Here is a 23,721-nt window from a genome sequence, read left to right on the forward strand (position 1 = left end):
AGAACCTACATGACACAGCCCAAAAGACAGGTGGCCTTGAATAACTTCTGCCTTCACCTCCTAATTCAATGGGAGTAAAGTTTGAAGGCAGTGAAGGTTGGGTCTTCAGAAGACTTCAAAATAAATTAACTTGTCACAGATTGTTGTGCTTTAGAAGAAGGAACCAACATGAGTATTTCATTAGATTCCTGGTTATCTGGAAGAACAAGAATTTCCAAATTGGCCAAATTAATTTCATTCCTTAATGAAACCCACCAAAACTTTTATATTAGAAATACTGTATGTGTTTGGTTATATGAATATACTTGTATAAATGTCATAAGGGCAGGTCAAGCAAAACTTTTTAATTAAAAATAATTTTAAAGTACACCATGGACATTCAAGAATCAAACAGCTGGGCATGGTGGCTGCCTGTAATCCCAGCAGTTTGGGAGGCTGAGGCAGGAGGATCATTTGAGGCCAGGAGTTTGACACAAGCCCGGGCAACATAGTGAGACACCCCTTCTAAAACAAAACAACAACAAAAAAGGAATCAAGCATAATTACATTTTATAAAGCAATTTTATGCATAAACGGAATTAATGACCTTACACTTTTAGAAATCTAATTTCTTTTAACCCTTTTTAGTTTTGGTAACAACAACATGAGCATTGTTGAACATTTCCTTATCTAATTTCCATTCGATTTTTATAAGTTATAAAATATAAATACTTTTGGAAAATTAATTGAAAGAGAGTTCCAATAAATTTATGGTTCTCCAAAGATATTTAAAGGAAATAATTTATATTTACATGTCAGGCATGTGTGATTTCAGTGATGTTGCTTCTTAGCCACCTTGCCTGGCTTGCTTCTATTTCTATGTAAAGATGGCTTTCCCCTTAACACCAAGTATAAATATGTTTCAGTAGCTGTTATACAGCAATAGAAAAGGTCCTTTCCTTTGTGCCATTCTGTTTTTTAGAGACAAATCATCCTTGTATAATCAGTACAAAGTTTTCACTAAGTCCATAAATAAAACATGTTTTTTTTTTTTTCTAAATCCAGTTTGGATAAGTAAAGAAATTAGCTCTGCATATAAAAATTGATTATTACATGTTCTTTTTACTTTTTACAACATAGCAGTTAACACTCTCAATAATTATAGTACTAGATCAAAGAAGCCAGTGCCCCTGCCATAAATAAGGGCACCTAAACTTAAACAGAAAATAATCTGATACAGTTTTTTGTTTGTTTTCGTTTTTTTGAGATGGAGTCTCACTCTGTCGCCCAGGCTGGAGTGCAATGGCGCGATCTCAGCTCACTGCAATGTCTGCCTCCCAGGTTCAAGCAATTCTCCTGAGTTTAGAACTAAACAATTATTGAGGGGGTTACATTTTCTATGTTATATAAATTAATATAGAATGATGTTGCCTTTGGAAAATGATAATTTCCCTCAATTTTATCCAACTATGAGGTACTATCTCATGTTTTAAAATAAATAGGCTTCTGGTAGATGGTATATAAATGAAATTTTGGAGAATCAAATAATGTTTTAAAAGAACCACTTAAAAGAATACTGACTTTTATAATTTAAGAAAAAAACAGGTGACAAAGTAACAAACATAGCATGATCTTTCTGTAAAATAGAAAAAAAGAAAAAATCCTATTTTATGTTTATACATTTCTATCAATAATCACAAATAACCATTTGGAAAGATATACAGCAAACCATAAGCAGTGGTTCCCTAAGGGAGATGAGACTGGAAAGCAGAAACATCATGGGGAATCACTTTACTTCAAATATCTTTGTATTTGTTACAAAAAAAATTTAGTCTTAATGTTTCCCTTGGGGAAAAATTTCTCAGACCATGAAAACCGAAACACACAGACAGACACACACACACACCCACCCTGCCCCCCCCCACCCCCCCCACACACACTCTTCTTTATTTTATCAGACCCTTCTGGGAAATATTGCTAACAAAAATACTAAACTTGAGTCGGAAAACTAGTCTCAGCCTCAATACTCACCAAGTATATGACTTACGGATATCTTTTAATATCAAACAACCTCCATTTCCTTACTTGCAAATTAAAAAATAAAAACTTTTATTTTGTTCACCTCAGAAAGTTACTATGAGGATTAATAAGTATGTATAATTTACAAGTTATGAAAAGCTATGCAAGTGGCAGTTACATATTTTAAACAACCCGAAATTAGTTGGCAGTAAACACCATAAATGCCAGCATTAGAAATAAAATGGGAGGGTTGCTTTCTTAGCTCCCATTCTCCCCTCGAGTTAAATACCTAATTTAAATAGGATAATACCTGACCATAGTCATCCAATACTTACAGATTAATATTAATTGGCAACCCTGAAAAATGCTTATCTTTTTTTTTTTTTTTTTTTTGAGACAGAGTCTCACTCTGTCACCCAGACTGGAGTGCAGTGGCGTGATCTCGGCTCACTGCAAGCTCCGCCTCCCGGGTTCACGTCATTCTCCTGCCTCAGCTTCCTGAGTAGCTGGGAGTATAAGCGCCCACCACAACGCCCGGCCGATTTTTTCTATTTTTTAGTAGAGACAGGGTTTCACTGTGTTAGCCAGGATGGTCTCGATCTCCTGACCTCGTGATCCTAACTACCTCATATGGTTGTGAAAATTACATGAGTTAAAATATGTAAAGTATTTAGAATAGCATTTGGCTTACAGAAAGCAATAATTTACTAATACTACCACGATTATGATTATGATTATGATAACCTCCCAAGATTTAATGAGTTAAGATAAAAGTGCTTATAAATCATGAAAGTATGACAAGTGATGGAGGTGTTAGAAAAAACTAAGACTTCATTTAAATCTTTTATCAGGGAAACATCTACTTATTAATGTTTCCTCTCCTCTTAAAGCAGGTAACTACTGAGCAATTGCTAAGTGCTTTCCATGAATTTTTAACTTACAATTTTTCTGAGTAAATTCAAAGTAATTATATTTGATCTTATTGCTAACCCTTGCTTTTACAAATACAAATAAATGGAAAGACAAAATTACGAAGTTAAACAGAAATGAAGGTTTCCATAAGTAACTTTCAAAGGTTCAAAAATAATTTTAAGTCTGTTTTGTTTCAACTCAAACCTCCAAACTGATTTCAATTTGAATGCAGCTCCATTAGAAGGAACTATGATGGTCAGCTTCCATTAACATTGAATGAATCATGGGCCCCAACTTCTTGTCTGTTATTATCATTCTTCATTTCTGAGATTCTAGGATGCCATCTAGAATCTTTTAACACTATCAACATGAACATTTAATCACTCTAAATTGATAAAAGCTAGCAAGTGAAGATATACCACCAGAAATATTTAAACCTCATTCAGAAGGGTCGAGTCAAAATCCTCAAAAACTAGCATCCCTTCAATGGATAAGTGAGTTAATCTACTAACACAAACTTCTTTCCTTAGTCCAAATTACAGACCTAATAGATTTTTTGGCTACTCCCTCACAACCACATTCTTTCAATAAAATACTATGCAGCCAAGAAAAATGATACCGATCAATACTTATAGGCATGGAGATCTCTCTACAATATATTGTTGGAAAAGGCAGGCTGTAGAATAACAAGTATAATCATCTCGGTTTTACAAAAATACACACACTCGCAGGCAGGCAGAAAAGACTGGAACAATATACACCACAACAATGAAAGTAGCTGACTTAGGTGGATGGCAAAATTTTGAGTGTTTCTTTATATTTTCTTTATCATCTGGATTTTTTTTCCAATAATAAGTATATACTTTTTTTTTTATAATTAGGGAAAACGCTGTTTTCATTAGCTAGTCAGGCAACAAACATACGCCTATGCTTGTCTCAAAAATCTACAGGTCAGAATTGCTTCATTTAGAGTTCAAAGACAAATACATTAATTTTAGACCCACTTACTATTTGATCACTGACAACCATCAATACTTCTTAACTCATCCAGAAGTAAAAAGATACAGTGTGTTAAAAATAAAAATCAGAGGAGCTAGAGGGTACCATCATTAAAATCCTTTCAGAAAAAGGCTGTCCACTGACAAGAACGGCCTTTAAATCTTCTGTTTTTAAAACTGTCTCTTTCCATTCTATTAAAAATAAATCTGTACTTAACCAAAATCTGGGCATTTCCAGAGACCCAGAGATCCTTTCTGAAAAGGTTATGCCCATACCTTCCACAGTAAATTTTGGAGTAGGGAGATACAATGGTTCTAATCTAGACAGAATAAATAAGTCAAACCCTTTTATTTATTTCATATAAATAAAAGTATTTCAGTCAAATACTTACACACTCCAGACACTGGCCAGATAACTCAAATTTTAATTGAATTATATATAGATGCTGTCAAAAACCCACTTGAAACAACTGAGTATTTTAAAGACATTCAAAGGATTGCCAATTATCTATTACTCTGGTCTTTTTTTCTATTACTGTATCAAGCAATGATTCATAGAAAATTACAAATCTAAATAAACTTTAGCGTTCCACAGGAATTTTTCACAAGATTATGTTTTATATAAGCCTTTGGTTTTTAATCAGAAATAATAAAAACATCTATATGAAAAGAATTTTATCTTCTACAAAAGATACTATCCATCAAGTCATGTATTACTTACATAGAGAGCCACATGTAAATCCTTTTTAGATTGTATTGCCAGATAAGAGCTGCTTTTAGAAGACAATGAGAAATATACAACCCATATTTTTATTTCAGTTTTTGTCTTCACTGCTAGGAGGCTCAGGACTAAATTTTATATAGGCTAGGCATCTAGTACATCTTCCAATATTTCACATGGCTCTTGATCTTTTAGTAGTATCTAGTACAGAATTCTACTATATACATATTTTATCAAGCTGCTTCACAATCAGGCATAAGATGGTTACTGCCAATGTCAAGAAAAAGTCACTCTGTAAATGCTTTTGCTATAGCAACGAGCTATCAAATACTTAAATGACAACAAATGCCTCACATTTATCAAGCTTAATTTTCAAATTAGAAGGCTGGGACAAACAGGGATGGCAAAGAAAACAGTGGTTTCATTTCTGGTAAAGTATTTCAAAATATACAGCTTCTGTGAAAATATTAAAAGTTTTAAAATTTTAAGTTTGCTTAACTTTACCTACCGTAACTTTTCAAAATTAACATGTTATTTTAACGACAAAAAAGTTTACATACCTTGTGTAAACAAGTGTCCACTACCCAATTGCACACATTTTCCAGGTCATCAGATACCTCAAGCCTAGATTTAACAAATTCACAGAGCTCCTCATTACTCATAACATCCCAGATCCCATCACAAGCCAAGACGATAAATTCATCCTCTTCTGCTCTTAAAATTTCATAAACCTCAGGCTCTGGAGAAACAAGTTGTTCTGTTGGGCCCTTGCCATCAACACACTTGTAATCATAGTCCCCCAGAGCACGAGATACTGCTAATGAACCATTAACACGTTGTATCATCACGCTGCCTCCTGCATTTTGGATTCGCTCCTTTTCCCTTGGATTGCAAGGTTTGTGATCCTGGGTAGAAAAGCAGACTTGTCCATTCCTATACAGAACAGCACGTGAATCACCACAGTTGATAAAGTAGATATGCTTAGGTGAAATCATAACTCCCACTGCAGTTGAACCACTCCTGTCCATCCCATTTCTGAGGTCTGAAAAGTTACGCATGTATTCATCAATTTTCAAAAATCCAGTTCTGATACCATTCTTAACATTTTCCACTGAAAGCTCAAGAGCAGATCCTGATTTTCCAGCTGCCCTAAAGTCTTCATTAGTAGTGATGTGTTCTAATAAATGTGTTGAACAGTAATTTGCCACTCGGGATCCGGCATGACCATCATAAACTGCAAAAAATGACCAGTCTTCCAAGCCGTGAGGAATACCTACAACAGCTGTGTGTGCATCTTCCATTTCCACTCTCCATCCTTGCATGCTGCTCAGGCCATAACGTAAACCATTCCCAGCACCATGAGCATTATGTTTTTCAGTTTTGGGTTTATCCAAAAATGCACCCATGTTTAGCAATAAATCTGAAATAAAAAATGCAGGTGTTAAATGTTTAAATTTGACAGAAAATATATCTACAATATTCCCTCTATAGTCTAGTAACTCCTACCTCAAGTATTTTTTTTTTTTAGTATTATCCTAATTTACGGGAGCAACAACAAAAGTCCAAGAAATTTCCTCCCCTACATCCTACAGAACAGTGGTTTCTCAGCCCTAGTGCGTAAGAATAATCAGACCAATTAAATCAGAATTCCTAGGGATGGGACACAGATATCATCTTTTAAAAGCCTCTCTGGTGACTTGTATGTGCAGCCACGTTGAGACCACTGTTCTAGGAGAAAGGAAAAACAAGAAATAAAACTTCGTTAATAATTTTATTCTGATTTAATTTACAAGGTGAGTCTAGGGTTCGACATGTAAGTTTATAGAAGACTGGACAATGAGAATATTCAAAACAGTGAGTCATCTTGTTCAATAAATCAAGGCAGGAAGGTATACTAATATATTTTAGAAGACTTTCAAAAGCAAGTATTGAAATCAAGATTTCTCCTCACAGTGAACCTAAAGACAACCCCAAAATTCAATTAAAACATAAAAATCTCCATTCTACACACATTTGGTTTTATCACTTTTACTATGTATCTACAAAACTGAAAACCGTATCATTACTTTGATTCTGTTAAAAACATACCTTTAACATGGTGCTAAAAAATGGACTTCACTTTGCTGAACTTAAAATCCATGAAGTAGCTACCCGGTGTTGACTGACAAAGACTTAAAATCCTTAGAACTGGAAAGTACTACTATGCATCACCCTCTCCCCGCCTATCCAACTTTACTATTTTATAGAATTAAACTTTCCCAATTTCAAATGACTTAGACTAGAGTAATGGTTCCCAAAAGTATGCAAAAGAATTCTCTGGTATGTTTTCTACATACAATGCTAACCCTACACTCTAACTAGGTGACCTTGGGCAAATTTCTTAGTCACCTGTACCTATACCTCATAGGGCTGCTGTGAAGAATGAGTCAATGTAAAGTGCTTAAAACAGCACTTAAAACACAATAAACACCATAAAATGTTTGCTGTTATATCTGCTCAAAATGCACACTTCATAGCCCTATTCCCACACCTAAGGATTTTTTTCACTAGATCTTAGATGGAATCACCAAAAAAGCATGCTGGTGATTTAAGGTTTTGAGAGACACTGGTCTAGATCAATTTACCTCCATTTGGGTCTACGTATCTTTGTGAGATTTTTTCCAGGTATGATCATTATTGAACTTTACAATAAAATTACATATCCCCATTTTAAAAAATCTGATGAACCATTCGATATATATATGTAAATATTTATAAGTTACATACCAGTTTTATAATTTTCCTGGGTTATACGTGATACTGTATTAATAAATTACAAATGTATTTATAGAAAGAGAGTCCTGAAAGGATAAGATTAAAATCATGTAAAAATTATTTTTCATTCTATCAGTAGAATGTCATATTTTGTACTGAGAGCAATGTAACAGAATATGCTTGATTACTTTTGAACATGCTGGTTTAATTCTCTGTGATACAATGATTTTAAAGCCTAGTTCTAAGTACATTTTTATATGCTTGCTTGTATAGGCTATTTCATCTGAAAAGACAACTTTAAAAGATACTTAAATGCAAATGAAACAGAATTGTTGGTTGTATTTATTAAATCACTTTTCTTTTTTGGGGGGTGAGGGGATGCAGTCTCACTCTGTTGAGTGGTGCCATCTCACTGCAACCTCCACCTCCAGGTTCACAAGCGATTCTCCTCCTTCAGCCACCCAAGTAGCTGGGACTACAGGCACGTGCCACCATACCTGGCTCTTTTTTTTTTTTTTTTTTTTTTTGAGACCTACAGGCACTTGCCACCACACCCGGCTCTTTTTTTTTTTTGAGATGGAATCTTGCTCTATCGCCCAGTCTGGAGTGCAGTGGCATGATATTGGCTCACTGCAACCTCCGCCTCCCAGGTTCACACCATTCTCCTGCCTCAGCCTCCCGGGTAGCTGGGATTACAGGCACGCGCCACCACACCCGGCTAATTTTTTGTATTTTTAGTAGAGATGGGGTTTCACTATGTTGGCCAGATTGGTCTTGAACTCCTGACTTTGTGATCCGCCCACCTCGGCCTCCCAAAGTGCTGGGATTACAGGCACGAGCCACCACGCCTGGCCAGGACCATTTCTTTCTAGTAGCCATATACGGGATACTTGTGATTGTAATGAAATTTTAAACTGCAAAATACGTAGTGAAAAAACTGCTTAAACTAATTCATTCTCCCTTTATTCCCTAGTAATTACAAATGCCAGACACTACCTGCACTTTTACCAGCCCTATGACCAAAAGTAAGAATCTTCAACAGTCTTAAGAGCATGATGGGGCAGACTGCAGATAGGTCTGGTCCAAAACCAAGCCCCTGCAGAGACAACCAGGGAAGTAATCTAAGAGAGTTAATGGCCCTCGTACCTCTTATTATTTCATTTCATTTTTGCACCAGAGGCACATTATGTTACGCTTTTATCTTATTTGAGGGACCAAGGAATAAGCAAATACTTCTGTAGTGCTTTGTTCTGTGGTAGGCTCTGTCTTAAATGCTTCACAAACATTAACTTATTTAAATTCTACTCTTTAGAAAAACAAATAACAAAAAAGCAAACAATTATCAGGGAGACCTTTAATAAAAAATCTTCAGGCTGGGTGCGGTGGCTCATGCCTGTAATCCCAGCACTTTGGGAGGCTGAGGCGGGCTGATCACTTGAGGCAAAGAGTTTGAGACCAGCCTGGTCGACACGGTGAAACCCCGTCTCTACTAAAAATACAAAAATTGGCCGGGCATGGTGGTGGGTGCCTGTGATCCCAGCTACTCGGGAGGCTGAGACAGGAGAATTTCTTGAACCTGGGAGGCGGAGGTTGTGGTGAGCCGGGATCGTGCCACTGTACTCCAGCCTGGGCAACAGAGCAAGACTGTCTCAAAAACAAACAAACAAAAAAATCACAAAACTTCAAAAAAAGACGACCAAATACTTCAAAATTCTCCTCCTTACTGCACTTGGCACACTTTTTTAGAGGGGGCACATGGACATTGGCAAGCCTTGCTTAAGAACAGCACAATCTGTCAATCCCATCTGCTTCCTATCAAAGAAAATGAGGTGGTGTTAGGGACGCTTCAGGCTCATGGATAAAATTTTTCCCAAAGGTTTCTGAAGGCTAGTATGTTGCTCTTTCGACTAGAAAAGTAACATAAATAGCAATAACAATGCCTCATTTTTTAATGAGTTCTATATGTCAGGCACTACACTAAGATACTGATATACACTATATCATTTAATTCTAATAACAACTTAGTAAGGTTAGCACTATTTATATTCTCATTTTACCATTGAGAAAACTGGGATACCTAGGGTATCCAGACAACACAACTAAGTGGCAAATCAGAAATCGAACCTATTAAGACTAGCCTAAATCTTGCATTCTCAAACTCTGGGCTTCAGTGGCTAGTGTATTACAAGCTTTTTTCTTCCTTTTAAAAAATAAATAATAGTTATATAAATGTTCAGGGGTTCAAAAGGCAACTCAGTGTCATATCCCTGACTGGATACTGACACAGATAAACAGAATTACTAGAAAAACTGGTGAAATCCAAAGACTAGAGTTTAGTTAACAGAAGAGTAATGTTAGTTTTTTTTTTAGTTTTTGATAAATGCACTACAGTAAATGCAAAAAGCTAACATTAGTGGGCAAGTGTGGTAGCTCATGCCTGTAATCTCAACACTTTGGGAGGCCAAGGTAGAAGCACTTGGGCCCAGGAGTTCGAGGTCAGCCTGGACAACATAATGAGACCCGATTTCTACAAAAAATTAAAAATTAGCCAGACATGGTGGCACACGGCTGTAGCCTGGGTTACTCAGGAGGCTGGGGTGGGAGATCTCCTGAGCCTGGGAGGTTGAGGTTGCAGTGAGCCCTGATTATACCACTGCACTCCAGTGGTATGACAGGTGACAGAGCAAGACCCTGTCTCAAAAAAAAAAGTTAACGTTAGTGGGAACTGGGTAGGGGGTAGATGGGGAAGACTCTGTACTACCTTTGCAAACTTTTCTGTAAATCTGAAATTATTTCAACATTAAAAGTTTATTTAAAAAATGAAAACTAAAAGGTAAGCCTCAGTTAAGTCATTCCAAGTACAGTGTTGGATGAAGCAAGGTGGACTGGCTATGGAAAATCTCTCCACCTGTGATTTTGCAAATCATGCTAGGTGGCTTAGAAATGTATCCTAAAAATACCAAGATTATATAATAATTGGAAACTCCGATCCAGTGATTCTATTTCTGAGATGTTATAACCACTCTTGGTCTATGACAGATCATTTTCTTTTTTAATGGATAAACAATCTGAGCAACAAAATAATGTAATATTGGATTATAACCCATAGTACAAATATTCATGAGTCTTTGCTGATAAAAATAAAGGATTGAATACGTAAATGAATGGGGATACCACACAAACCTTTAATGCAGAAGAATGCCAAATAGTTTATGTAGATCTTCCACCTTCAAAGAGGTCAAGTACAACTTCCCACCTCATAAGGGTGGAATGGGCAGTTATTTTCTTTTCAAAAAGTACAAAATGAAAACGAGGGAGAGAATAACTCTACAGTGGAGAAATCTAACAAACACTACCTCAGCCAGGTAATCAAACTTGACATCAACGGTTTATATTCTTGGCATAATCTAATGAGAAAGGCACTTTACCTCAGTGGTCTTCCTCCAAAACAAAATCCATAATAACCCCAGTCTAATCATCCTACAAAATATCTGACCAGTACTCCTCAAAATTGTCAAGGTGATAAAAAACAAGGAAAGCCTGAGAAACTGCCACAGCCAACAGGGGCCTAAGGAGACATGATGACTAAATGTAATGTGGTACATCCTTAATGGGATCTTGGATAGAAAAAGGACATTAGGTTAAAGCTAAGAAAATGCAAATAAATAATGGGCTTTAGCTAACAATGTATCAGTATTGGCTCATTAATTGTAAGGGTTCAAGTGGACAGTTCTCACTTGGGTTTTCTCATATTATTGCACACAAATATTGGATGGGGAGAAAGTCACCTGAAAGCTCACTTAACATGATAGGCAGCTGATGAGGGATGTTGGCTAGGAATTTAGCTGAGACTGTCCCAAGGAGTATCTTTATGTGGCCTCTCCAGTTTGAGGATCTCAACATGGTCAGGCTTCTTACATGTCACTTGGTTTCCCAGGCAGAGCTACATGGTATTTTCTGACCCACCCTCAGAAGTCACTTCTGCTGCATTATTGGTTACAAGCAAGTCACTAAGTCTTGTTCAGATTGAAGACAAAGGAACGTAGACCCCACCACTCAAAGGAGAAGATTACTAAATAGGTTGCAGACATGTATTTTTTATTTTTAGAGACAGGATCTTGCTCTGTCACCCATGTTGGAGTGCAGTGGTACAATCATAGCTCACTGCAGCCTTGAACTCCTGGCCTCCAGCAATCCTCCCACCTCAAAAGTGCTGGAATTACAGGTGTGAGCCACCACACCTGGCCTGTTTGGTAGTTTTAATACATGTCTGGGCTGGGCATGGTGGCTTATGCCTGGAATCCAAGCACTTTGGGACGCCTAGGCGGGAGGATCACTGGAGACCAGGAGTTCGAGACCGCCTGGGCAACACAGCAAGACCCTATCTCTACTAAAAAAAAAAATTGGGGAAAAAATTAGCCTAGGATGGTGGCATATGCCTGCAGCACCAGCTACCTGGGAGGCTGAGGCAGGAGGATCACTTGAGCCCAAGAGATTGAGGCTGTTGTGAACTATGATCATGCCACTGTACTCTAGCCTGAGCGACAGAGTGAGACCCTGTCTCTTGAAAAAAGAAAAAAAAAGGCCAGGTGGGGTGGCTCACGCCTGTAATCCCAGCACTTTGGGAGGCTGAGGTGGGCAGATCACCTGAGGTCAGGAGTTCGAGATCAGCCTGGCCAATATGGTGAAACCCTGTCTCTATTAAAAGTACAAAAATTAGCCCTGGTGTGGTGGCACGCGCCTGTCATCCCAGCTACTTAGGAGGCTGAGGCAGGAAGATCACTTGAACCCAAGAGGTGGAGGTTGCAGTGACTGCGCCACCGCACTCCAGCCTGGGTGACAGAGTGAGACCCTGTCTCAAAAAAAAAAAAAAAAAGCAAAAGACTGGAGGTTTATCTTGCAAAGAGTGAACTATAGAGACTCTGGGTTTAGAGATAGCAGATTTAGCTGAGGACCAGAGTAAGAAGCCTTACAGAAAAACAGTGATATAAACCATAAATTTGCTTAATTTGCTTAATGAATGCTGATATGCTCAGCCTTCTTTTTTTGTACAGTGGCGTGATCTTGGCTCACTGCAAGATCCGCCTCCCAGGTTCACGCCATTCTCCTGCCTCAGCCTCCCAAGTAGCTGGGACTACAGGCACCCGCCACCACGCCCGGCTAATTTTTTCCATTTTTAGTAGAGATGGGGTTTCACCGTGTTAGCTAGGAAGGTCTCCATCTCCTGACCTCGTGATCCACCCGCCTCGGCCTCCCGAAGTGCTGGGATTACAGGCATGAGCCAATGCACCCGGCCTGCTCAGCCTTCTTTACCAACTCCCAGAAATCAAGGAAACCACAAGCAGGCAACAGCTCTATTGCTCTCTGAGGAAATTCAATAGTCCCAGAGAAAGTACCCACAGATTACTTACACACAGGAATACTCCATAAAATGCCTGGTCTCCACAATCATCCTACAGTGAGGCCTATCAAATGACATCCCTGTCAAGGCTGTCAGGGCTACACTTAAATATGAGGAGCTATCCAAAGATTACCAGATACTGAAAGGAAACATACAACATGAAAAGCAAAATAAATCAAACAAAAAGGAATCAGAAGGAAAAAACCATGCAGGGACTAGGGAAAAACATTCTTAAGAGAAATAAAAAAGTATTGTATTCGTGAACCAAAAAGATATTAAAAACAAACAAACAAACAAATAAACAAAACCAGGCTGGGTGATGCAGTAGTTCATGCCTGCAACCCCAGCGCTTTCGGAGTTCAAGGTAGGAGGATTGCTTGAGGCCAGTAGCTCGAGACCAGCCTGGACAACAAAGTGAAACTCTGTCTCTATAAAAAAAAATTTTTTAGGCCGGGCACAGTGGCTCACGCCTGTAATTCCAGCACTTTGGGAGGCCAAGGCGGGTGGATCACCTTACGTCAGGAGTTCGAGACCAGCCTGGCCAACACGGTAAAACCCCATCTCTACTAAAAATACAAAAATTAGCCGGGCATGGTGGCATGTGCCTGTAATCCCAGCTACTGGGGGGGCTGAGGCAGGAGGATCACTTGAACCTGAGAGGCGGAGGTTACAGTGAGCTGAGATCATGCCACTGCACTCCAGCCTGGGCAATGGAGCGAGACTCTGTCTCTCAAAAAAAAAAAGAAAAAAGAAAAAAAAAATTTAATTAGCTGGGTACAGTGGCAAGCACATGCAGTCCTAGCTACTAGGGAAGCTGCAGCGGGAGGACTGCTTTAGCCCAGGAGTTCAAGACTGTAGTGATGGGCCACTGTACTTCAGCCTGGGTAACAGAGTGAGAACATGTCTCTAAAAAAAATTTTTTTCAAAATAAAAAAATTCAGAGGAAAGAAAAGTGCTTTTTGAAATTAAAATGGCATACAAATGGCCAATAGATATGTGAAAAAATGCTCAACCTCACTAATCATCAGGGAAACGCAAATTAAAGGCACAATGACATATCATCTCACACCTGTCAGAATGGCTATTAGGAAAAGATAACAGGTATTGGTAAGGATGTGGAGAAAAGTGAACCCTTGTACACTGATGGTGGGCATGTAAATTACAGTAATTCTGGACAACTATCTATTCCTCAAAAAACTAAAACCAGAATTACCATATGATCCAGCAATCCCACTTCTGGGTATACAACCCTAAGGAACTGAATTCAGTATGTGGAAGAAGTATCTGCACTCCCATGTTCACTGTGGCATTATTTACCAAAACCAAGTTATGCAATCAACCTAAGTGTCCATCAATGAATGAATGGATAAAGAAAATGTGGTGTATATATACACAATGGAATACTGTTCAGCCTTAAAAAAAAGAAGGAAATTCTGTCATTTACAACAACATGGATGAACCTGGAGGATATTATGCTAAGTAAAATAAGCCACGAATAGAAAGACAAATATTGTATATTCTCACTTGCATGTGACATCTAAAACAATCAAACTCATAGAAGCAGAGAGCAGAATGGTAGTTACCAGAGGCTGGGAGGGTGGTGCAAAATGGGGAGATGTTGATCAAAGGATAAAAAGTTGTGGTTAGACAGGTGGAATAAATAATAATTATTTAAGGTGATAGATATGTTCATTAGTTTGATTCAATCATTTTACACTGCATACATATGTTATAACATCATTTTGTACCTAATAAATATGTAAGATTATAATGTCGAGTTAAAGAAAACATTTTAAAAATAAAAATGACAGGCCAGGCATAGTGACTCATGCCTGTAATCCCAGTACTTTGGGAGGCAGAGGCAGGCGAATCACCTGAGGTCAGGAGTTCGAGACCACCCTGGCCAACATGGCGAAACCCCGTCTCTACTAAAAATACAAAAATTAGCCGGGCATGGTTGTGGGCTGTAATCCCAGCTACTCGGGAGGCTGAGGCAGGAAAATCGCTTGAACCCGGGAGATGGAGGTTGCAGTGAGCTGAGATCGCGCCATTGCACTCCAGCCTGGGCGACAGAGCAAGACTCCATCTCAATACAATAACATAACATAACATAACATAACAATAATTAAAATGACAAAAAATTTTCAATAGAAGTTTAGAAAATCAAACTGAAAAAAAAAAAAATCCAAAGTAAAATCCCCCAGACCCCTCCCCCACACAAAAACCAAACAGACTCAAAGTAGTAAGGAATAAAACTAAGAAAGCTACAGGATCAGTCCTGAAACTAACAGCTATGACAGAGAGAAAAAGAAAAGGAAAGAGAACCAAACACCCTAAGTGTCAGGATTGAAAGTAGAACCGACCACACACACACAGAGACACAAAAAGCAACTGAAATTTCAAAACACTGATGATAAAGATAAAACCTAAAATTTCCCAGAGGGAAAAAGGGGGAAAAAATAAGTCACAGATAAAGAATTAGGAACCCAAACAGCATGAGAAATCTCCAGAGTGATATTTGGTAGAATAAAAATGCATATAATTTCCTGAAGAATTGTTGGTTATAGAGTATCCACCCAGAGAAATTTTCACATATATACAAGCAGAAGCATACAATGATGCTGATACAATGTAAATCTCTACAGAATTTAAAAGTATGGATTACATTAACTTGTATCACCATGAGTAAATCAAAACAAAGTAGCTGGAAAATGATACATACAGTGTGATGCCATTATGCAAAGTTATAAAATTTACAAAGCAGAAGCTGGGCGCGGTGGCTCACGCCTGCAATCCCAGCACTTTGGGAGGCTGAGGCAGGCGAATCACAAGGTCAGGAGTTCGAGACCAGCCTGGCCAATATGGTGAAACCCTGTCTCTACTAAAAATAGAAAAATATCAGCCGGGCATGGTGGCGGGCGCCTGTAATCTCAGGTGCTCGGCAGGCTGAGGCAGGCTAATAGCTTGAACCTGGGATGCACGTTGCAGTGAGCCGAGATCACTCCACTGCACTCCAGCCTGGGCAACAGAATGAGACTCCGTCTCAAAAAAACAAAAACACAAACAAATAAAATTTACAAAGCAACAGATTAGTTTACATACACGAATATGTGGCAAAAGTATTTAAAAACACGCTTGAGTAGTATAAACACTAAAACTACTAAGACCAACTTGATAGTACTTACTTCAAGGGAAATAGTGAAGTGGTAATATTTAAAGTTGGTTAACATTTCTCTATGAGATCAATTTGAAGCAAACAGCAAAATGTTAATGTCTGTTAAATCTTAGTGATGAGAACATGGATCCTTATGTTAAGAAGCAAAAATGTTCATGCTGCCAAACTATTCAAATAAGCTGCACACACTGATATAACAGTTCGTGTCTCAGTAAAATCTTATTTCAACACAATAATTGTATACAATTTCTTTTATTATTAAATGGTCATTAAATACCCATTTCCTTGACAAATATTACAGTAAAACTTAGTCAACAAAAATATGGGTACTTGCTCTGTTCAATTTACGGAGTGTGAAAATGCTATGTAAACACATATGTAGAACAGAAACTGTTTAGCCAAAATAAATGTCACTTCTGTTTGAACAGACGCCTGGTCTAACGCTTACAAATAAAAAGATCAACTCATTTAAATGTATCTGCCTACTAAATTTTTTGAGAGTTCTTTAAAATTACTTTCAAAAGAAATGAAAAAATGCCTTAAAAAGTAAGAACAAGCAAAGGGGAGAAAAGCCTCAAAAAGTGATACAGGAAAAAAAGACATGAGAGTAAGTTTCAATATTTTCTCAAAATCAAATATACTTGGCCAGGCACAGTGGCTCACGCCTGTAATCCCAATACTTTGGGAGGCTGAGACGGGCAGATCACCTATCGTCCGGAGTTCGAGACCAGCCTGGCCAACATGGTGAAACTCTGTCTCTACTAAAAATACACAAAAAAATTAGCTGGATGTGGTGGTGGGCACCTATAGTCCCAGCTACTTGAGAGGCTGAGGCAAGAGAATCGCTTGAACCTGGGGGCAGAAGCTGCAGTGAGCTGAGATTGGGCCACTGCACTCCAGCCTGGACAACAGGGCAAGACGGTCTCAAAAAAAAAAAAAAAAAAAAAAAAAAAAAAAATCAAATATACTCAAATTTCTCTACTCGTATCAAATAATGATCTGTCCACAATGCCCAATGGTAGCTTAATCTTTTGTGAAATATTTTTGTAATGAAAACATTCACATTCATACGATATAATCCATATGATAAAAGGGTTTCTAGTTCAAGACAGGTGGAACAAAGCCATTTATCTCTAATCCCTCCCAATATGCCATCAAAATGTTAGTAAAGAAAAAATTTTAAAAAGGCGTAAAACACGAAGCAATGAAAAATTAAGAGCAGGAAATGGGGGCGAGAGGTATGCCATCAATGGGGAGAGATATCAAAAGCCTTTGGAAGCCATGAAGCAGTGATTAATAAAAAACAATGGGCAGGGTACGGTGGCTCACGCCTGTGATCCCAGCACTTTGGGGAGGCAAGGTGGATAAACCGAGGTCAGGAGTTCGAGACCAGCCTGGCCAACACGGCGAAACCCCCGAGGTCAGGAGTTCGAGACCAGCCTGGCCAACATGGCGAAACTCCATCTCTACTAAAAATACAAAAAATTAGCCGGGCATGGTGGCAGGCACCTGTAATCCCAGCTACTTGGGAGGCTGAGGCAGGAGAACTGCTTGAACCTGGCAGACAGAGGTTGCAGTGAGCTGAGATCACGCCATTGCACTCCAGCCTGGCGACAGAGGCTCTCGAAAATAAATTTAAAAAAATAAATAAAAAAGAACGGAAGGACCAGTAGCTTAGCAAGTTAGAACTGCGGAGGGAATCCTAGACAGTTTGAGAACTCAGACACAGTACGTTCACAGATGTAGTAAGATAGGATCATGCCTGCAAGTAAGAATGAGGGTGAAACTAAGTTATGGAGAACCATCAACCCCAGTCTCCTCTCATACAGACAAAAAGCAGAAGTGTTCTATCTTTTCTCAAGAAACTTAAGATGAATTCTGTATTCATATTTAAGAATAAGTATAAACAGCTAAGGATAATGAGGCATGTGAAGAAAGAAAGGCAGCATGGCTGGGCATGGTGGCTCACACCTGTAATCCCACCACTCTGGGAGGCTGAAGTAGGTGGACTGCTTGAGCCCAGGAGTTCAAGACCAGCCTGGGCAACATGGTGAAACTTCATCTCTATAAAAAATACAAAAAGATTAGCCAGGCGTGGTGGTGGCATGCCTGTAGTCCCAGCTACCCAGACTGAGGTGGGAAGATTACCTGAGCCAGGAGATCAAGGCTGAAGTGCTTGGGGGAAAAACAACAACAAAAAACCCAAGCTGGCACCTCCCCTCTCTATCTTGCTTCCTCTGTTGCTATGTGATCCCAGTAAAAGAAATGAGGGGGAGGGGGAGGAGATGGGGGGAGGGCGAGGAGGTAGGTGGGGGGAGGGGGGAGGGGAGGAGGGGGAGGCGGAAGGCAGGCAGGCAGGCAGGCAGGCAGGCAGGCAAGCAAACTGGGCATAGTGGCTCTTGCCTGTCTGTAATCCTAGCACTTTGGAAAGCTGAGGCAGGAGGATCGCTTGAGGCCAGGAGTTGAAGACCAGCCCAGGGAACATAGCAAAGTCCCATCTCTACGAAAAATTAAAAAATTAACCAGTCATGTTGGCATGTGGCTGTGATCCCAGCCAATTCAGGAGGTCGAGATGGGTGGACTGCTTAAGCCTGGGAGGTTGAGGCTGCAGTGAGCCATGATTGTACTGTTGTACTCCAGCCTGAGCAACAAAGCAAGACCCCGTCTCAGAAAGAGAGAGAGAGAAAGAAAGAAAGACACAGCAGCACTAAAGCCATGATAAACACTGGGAGAAGAGAAGGAAAAAACTCAATGAAAGAAGATTTTTTCTTTTAAATCAGAAATCAGAATCCTCAGATTCAAAAAGATACTTCATCTGGCTTCCATAGAATAACAGGATGTTAACAAATGGAACACAGTACAGTACAAAAAAACAGCTTTTCAGATTTAAACATGACTGTCTCAATCCATCCCCCTTCTTAAAAACAAACAAACAAACAAAACCCAAAAATTCTTGATGGTTTTTGAAAGTTAAAGTAAGCCAAAGCAATCTCCTGGACTGTGTATCAAATTTAAAAATTTAAAGGTGAAGGCCGGGCGTGGTGGCTCACACCTGTAATCCTAGCACTTTGGGAGGCCGAGGTGAGCAGATGGCGAGGTCAGGAGATTGAGACCATCCTGGCTAACACGGTGAAACCCCGTCTCTAATAAAAATACAAAAAATTAGCCAGGCATGGTGGCGGGCACCTGTAGTCCCAGCTACTCGGGAGGATGAGGCTGGAGAATGGCGTGAACCCGGGAGGCAGAGCTTACAGCGAGCCAAGATCGCACCACTGCACTCCAGCCTGGGCGACAGAGCGAGACTCTGTTTCAAAAAAAAAAAAAAAAAAAAATTGAACCATCACAGAGGTTCAATCCAGGAAATGCAATGCAGGACCAAATATTCCAGAAATAGAGAAGAAATGAAATTATCAAAGAAACAATAAAACAAAAATAATTTTTCAGAGCTGAGGGAAGATACAAATACTCAGACTCAAAGCCTACTGCTTGGCGAAGAGGCAGAGTAGGGGAGAGATCCCATGTTTAGACAGATCATTATGGACTTTCAGATGGCCAAGAATTAAAAGAAATTTAAAAGCTTTTGGAAGCAGTATGGCGCTTCTTCAAAAAATTATAAATAAAACAACCATATGATCCAGCAATGCCACTTCTGTGTATGTATCCAAAAAAATTGAGAGTGGGATCTCAAAGAGACATTTCTATTTGTACGCCCATGATCGTAGTACCCATATTATGCATAACAGCCAAGAGGTAGAAGCAACCCAAATGTCCAATGACGAATGAATGGATAAACAAAATGTAGTATATACACAGAATGAATTATTATTCAGCCTTAAAAAAAAGTGAAGGAAATCCTGTCACATGCTACAACATGGACAACATGTCAGTCACAAAAAGACAAATACTACATGATTCCACTTACATGGGGTATCTAAAACAGCCAAATTCATAGAAACAGAAAGTAGAGTGACAGTTACCATGGACTGGAGGTAGAAGGGTAAAGGGGAAGCTGTTGTTTAATGGGCATAGAGTTTCAGTTTCGCAAGATGAAAAAGTTCTGGAGATTTGTTGCACAATAATGTGAATATACTTAACACTACTGAACTGTATGCTTATTTTTCTTTTTTGCAGCAACCATGGCCTGATATGAACTGTACACTTAAAAATGGTTAAGATGGTAATGTTATATTATGTGCTTTTTGTACTACAATTAAATTTTATTTAAGCTTTTGGGGTAAGAGTAGAGCTAGAAAGTCATCTACACAAAAAGAAGAATCCAAGTAGCACGAGACTTCTCATCAACAAAACTAGACCACAGAAAATTCATTTGACATTCCATAGCAGAAAATCAAATGATAATGTCTAAATGAAAAATCATTAAATAGTTGTATAAACCTTTTAGTTAAAAATCAGGCCAGGCACAATGGCTCACGCCTGTAATCCCAGCACTTTGGGAGGCTGAGGCGGGTGGACCGCCTGAGTCCAGGAGTTTGAGACCAGCCTGGGCAACACAGTGAGACCCTGTCTCTATAAAAAAAAAACTTCAAAAATTAACTGGGCATGGTGGTGTCTGCCTGTAGCCCCAGCTACCTGGGAGGCTGAGGTGGGAGGATTGCTTGAGCCCAGGAGGTGGAGGGTGCAGTGAGCTGAGATGATAGGACTGCGTTCCAGCCTGGATGACAGAGCAAGACCCTGTCTCAAAAGAAAAAAGCTTGTACACATGAAATACTTCAAATAATGTGCTTCTATCTTCAAAATTTAACTGATGCCACATATACTCCAAAGTGTTACCAAGAAATATTTCTATGATATAGCCAAGTCTTCACTTCCAGCCTGTTCCTAGACAATGTGTAGATTAATGGCTTTCATTATTATAAAACATTGCTAAAATAAATGATAGTAGTAATAAAATCTAATAATCAGCTTATGTTCAAAGAGATGCTTGAAAAGTCACATACTACTAACACCATGCCAGGACCTTACAGAACATACTCATTCACAAACACCTGCATCAAATCCTAAACTGCCTGAATGAGAAGCGAAAGAAAAACAACTCCACCCCATCAGTAAACTCACAGAAACAGAACATGTAGCTCACATCCTTTCTTCCAATTCTTAGTATCTTCAGAATTAAATTATTTAAGTCCTCCCCTCTTCCAAATCAATTCTGATGAACTGTAGTATCAGTGGCATTTGCTTAAGATTTTCAAAATCATAACTGACATTCAAAAGGGCCTGAATAATTGTTTAAGAGATATTTTACAGTTTTCATTATAATTGCTGAATAACATTGACATTGACCACACCCAGGTCCAATGGCAAGGAGATGTTACTGATAAAAATAGGCTAGTCACTTTTAATAATTCTCCAAAAGCTGGAAACTATAGCTCTACATTAGAGCAAGATTACGAAAACAAATTTATTCAGTGAATCAGATTCTCTGAAATCATAAGTGAGAGACCCCAGATACAAGAATAATTTAGATTTTCTTGTCCTAAATCAAAAGCTCAGCTAGAAATTTCAAACTCAGGACAACAGTATAACTTATCCCTCTCCAAGCCTTTCAATACGAAAAATGTAGTTCATAAAACTGAAATAGCTTTGTTGACAGTGGTATTTTGCTTTAGTTGCAAATTTAATCTGAGAAAAAAAAATCTATCACACTGAACATGTACAGTGTGCTCTAAAAACCAAACTACATGCAGACCTATGAAAAGCATATATTCAGGCTATATCAAAAACAGAAAATTACCACTTAATCAACTTTAAAGTAGCAGTTCTCAACATAGGGCAAGGTATCATACAAGAGGAATTAATTTAATGTCACTTGTCATGCTTTTTCAAATTCTACAAGACACAACTATAGGCAGGAACTTAGATGAATCTCATTAACAATGCTGAAAGAAACTAGAAGTCAAAGAGTATACAATGTATGATTCCATTTAAATGAAATGTAAAAACAGGCAAAACAGGTTAGAAGCCAGGTAAGCATAAAATGTATACAATAATTAGGATTACTATAAAACCCAATAATATTAAAGTCATTATCAAAATATTTTTTAAAACTTGGCACAGTAATACATGTCTTCTTCACTAACACAATAATATCTAGTGGCAGGTCTAATAAGTGTCGTAATTCTGAAGTAGTGGTGAGTTTAATAATATTTTAAGATACCTGCAACAACTATAAAATGATATAGAAATATCTGACTTCTAAAGAAGACAAGTAAAAAAGAATTGCTATACTACATTGATAATTGAAGAAAATGTTAAAATTCAGTTACAGATTAGTGAAAATAAAAACATGATCCTCCTGAATTTTATTGATAGATCCCTATGTGGGTCTGTGGACTCCAGCTTAAGAATCCCTGATTTAGTCTGTGCCAACAGCAACTTAGGGGAGAAGAAGGGAGGCATAACCTATCAAGTAGTCAGCTTTGAACATGTTCAGTTAGAGATGCCTATTACATGTCCAGTGGAGATATTGCAGGAAGGTGGATCTAGAAATAAAGCATTCAGGAGTGGGATCAAGAATGAAGACATAAATTTGGGGGCATTTATATGATAATTAAATCTCCACTTAAACCCCTTGAGAACAGAGTAAATATAATTTAAAAAGAGAAGACACTAAAGAACTAAGTTCTTGAGCACTCCAACATTTAAAGGTCAAGAGATGAAAAAAAATCCAGTAAAAGTTACCGAGAATCAGCAACCAGAGTTGTGGGAGGAAAACCAACAGTGTGGTACCCCTGACAACAAAGAAAAATGTGCTACAGAGGAGGAAGTGATGAACTGTGTCAAATGCTGCTAACAGGTCAATGTCCTATCAAAAAGAACAACCACTGGATACCTATTAGAGCAGCAGACATTTTCTATATGTTAAGAATTGTTTCAACATATTTACAGGCATGAACTCATTTAATCCTCACAAAAATCCTATGAGGAAGGTACTATTATAATCACTACATTACAAATAAGGAAACATACAATGAGGTTAAGAACTTGCCAAAGACACACAACTATCAAGCGGTAAAACTAAGATACTAGGCCGGGCACAGTGGCTCACTCCTGTAATCCCAGCACTTTGGGAGGCCGAGGCGGGCGGATCACGAGGTCAGGAGATCAAGACCATACTGGCTAACACGGTGAAACCCCATCTCTAATAAAGATACAAAAAATTAGCCAGGCATGGTGGCGGATGCCTGTAGTCCCAGCTACTCGGGAGGCTGAGGCAGGAGAATGGTGTGAATCCAGAAGGAGGAGCTTGCAGTGAGCCGAGATAGCGCCACTGCACTCCAGCCTGGGCGACAGAGAGACTCTGTCTCAAAAAAAAGAAAAAAAAAAAAAACTAAGATACTAAACCATGCAGTCCAATTCCAAAGCCAAATCTCATCCTCAGGCTCACAATTGGGTCAAAAAGCTCTCTGGCTAATTCTCTCCCTTCCTCCTGGGGCTCACTGGTATTTCCTTCAATGTACTTAAGTGATGAAGAAGCTGAAGCTTTGGGCTTTACTGGGTGGTGATGAGGAGGCAGTCCTTTTAGCTTCCTCTGGTTTTAGGTCATTCAGGCCTACCTAACAACTTATGTAAACCTTATCCCAGTATCCAGCTGTACTTGATTCTGGAGACCGACTCTCCAACCAGTTAAATACCTATTATTCTGTCTTACTTATCCTACTCTGTGCAGATATTTGTTCCCAAAACCATACGGGAAGAATGTTCAAGGCAAAATGTGGATATTCCTCATCTAAATGGCCTGATT

At 38.7% G+C, this 23,721-nt stretch overlaps 1 protein-coding gene across 3 annotated transcripts in view; it reads right to left on the reverse strand.

Annotated features, from left to right (window-relative positions):
- Positions 1-23,721, reverse strand: part of PPM1B (protein phosphatase, Mg2+/Mn2+ dependent 1B) — a 77,843-nt gene that overhangs the window by 36,972 nt on the left and 17,150 nt on the right. For all 3 annotated transcript variants that reach the window (XM_054546670.1, XM_009237339.3, NM_001134092.1), the window contains 1 exon segment: positions 5,190-6,049. In XM_054546670.1, the coding sequence (XP_054402645.1) occupies positions 5,190-6,035 (846 nt within the window). In that variant the 5' untranslated portion in view covers positions 6,036-6,049.

The sequence above is a fragment of the Pongo abelii genome, chromosome 12, assembly GCF_028885655.2.
Source record: "Pongo abelii isolate AG06213 chromosome 12, NHGRI_mPonAbe1-v2.0_pri, whole genome shotgun sequence".
NCBI classification, from domain to species: domain Eukaryota; kingdom Metazoa; phylum Chordata; class Mammalia; order Primates; family Hominidae; genus Pongo; species Pongo abelii.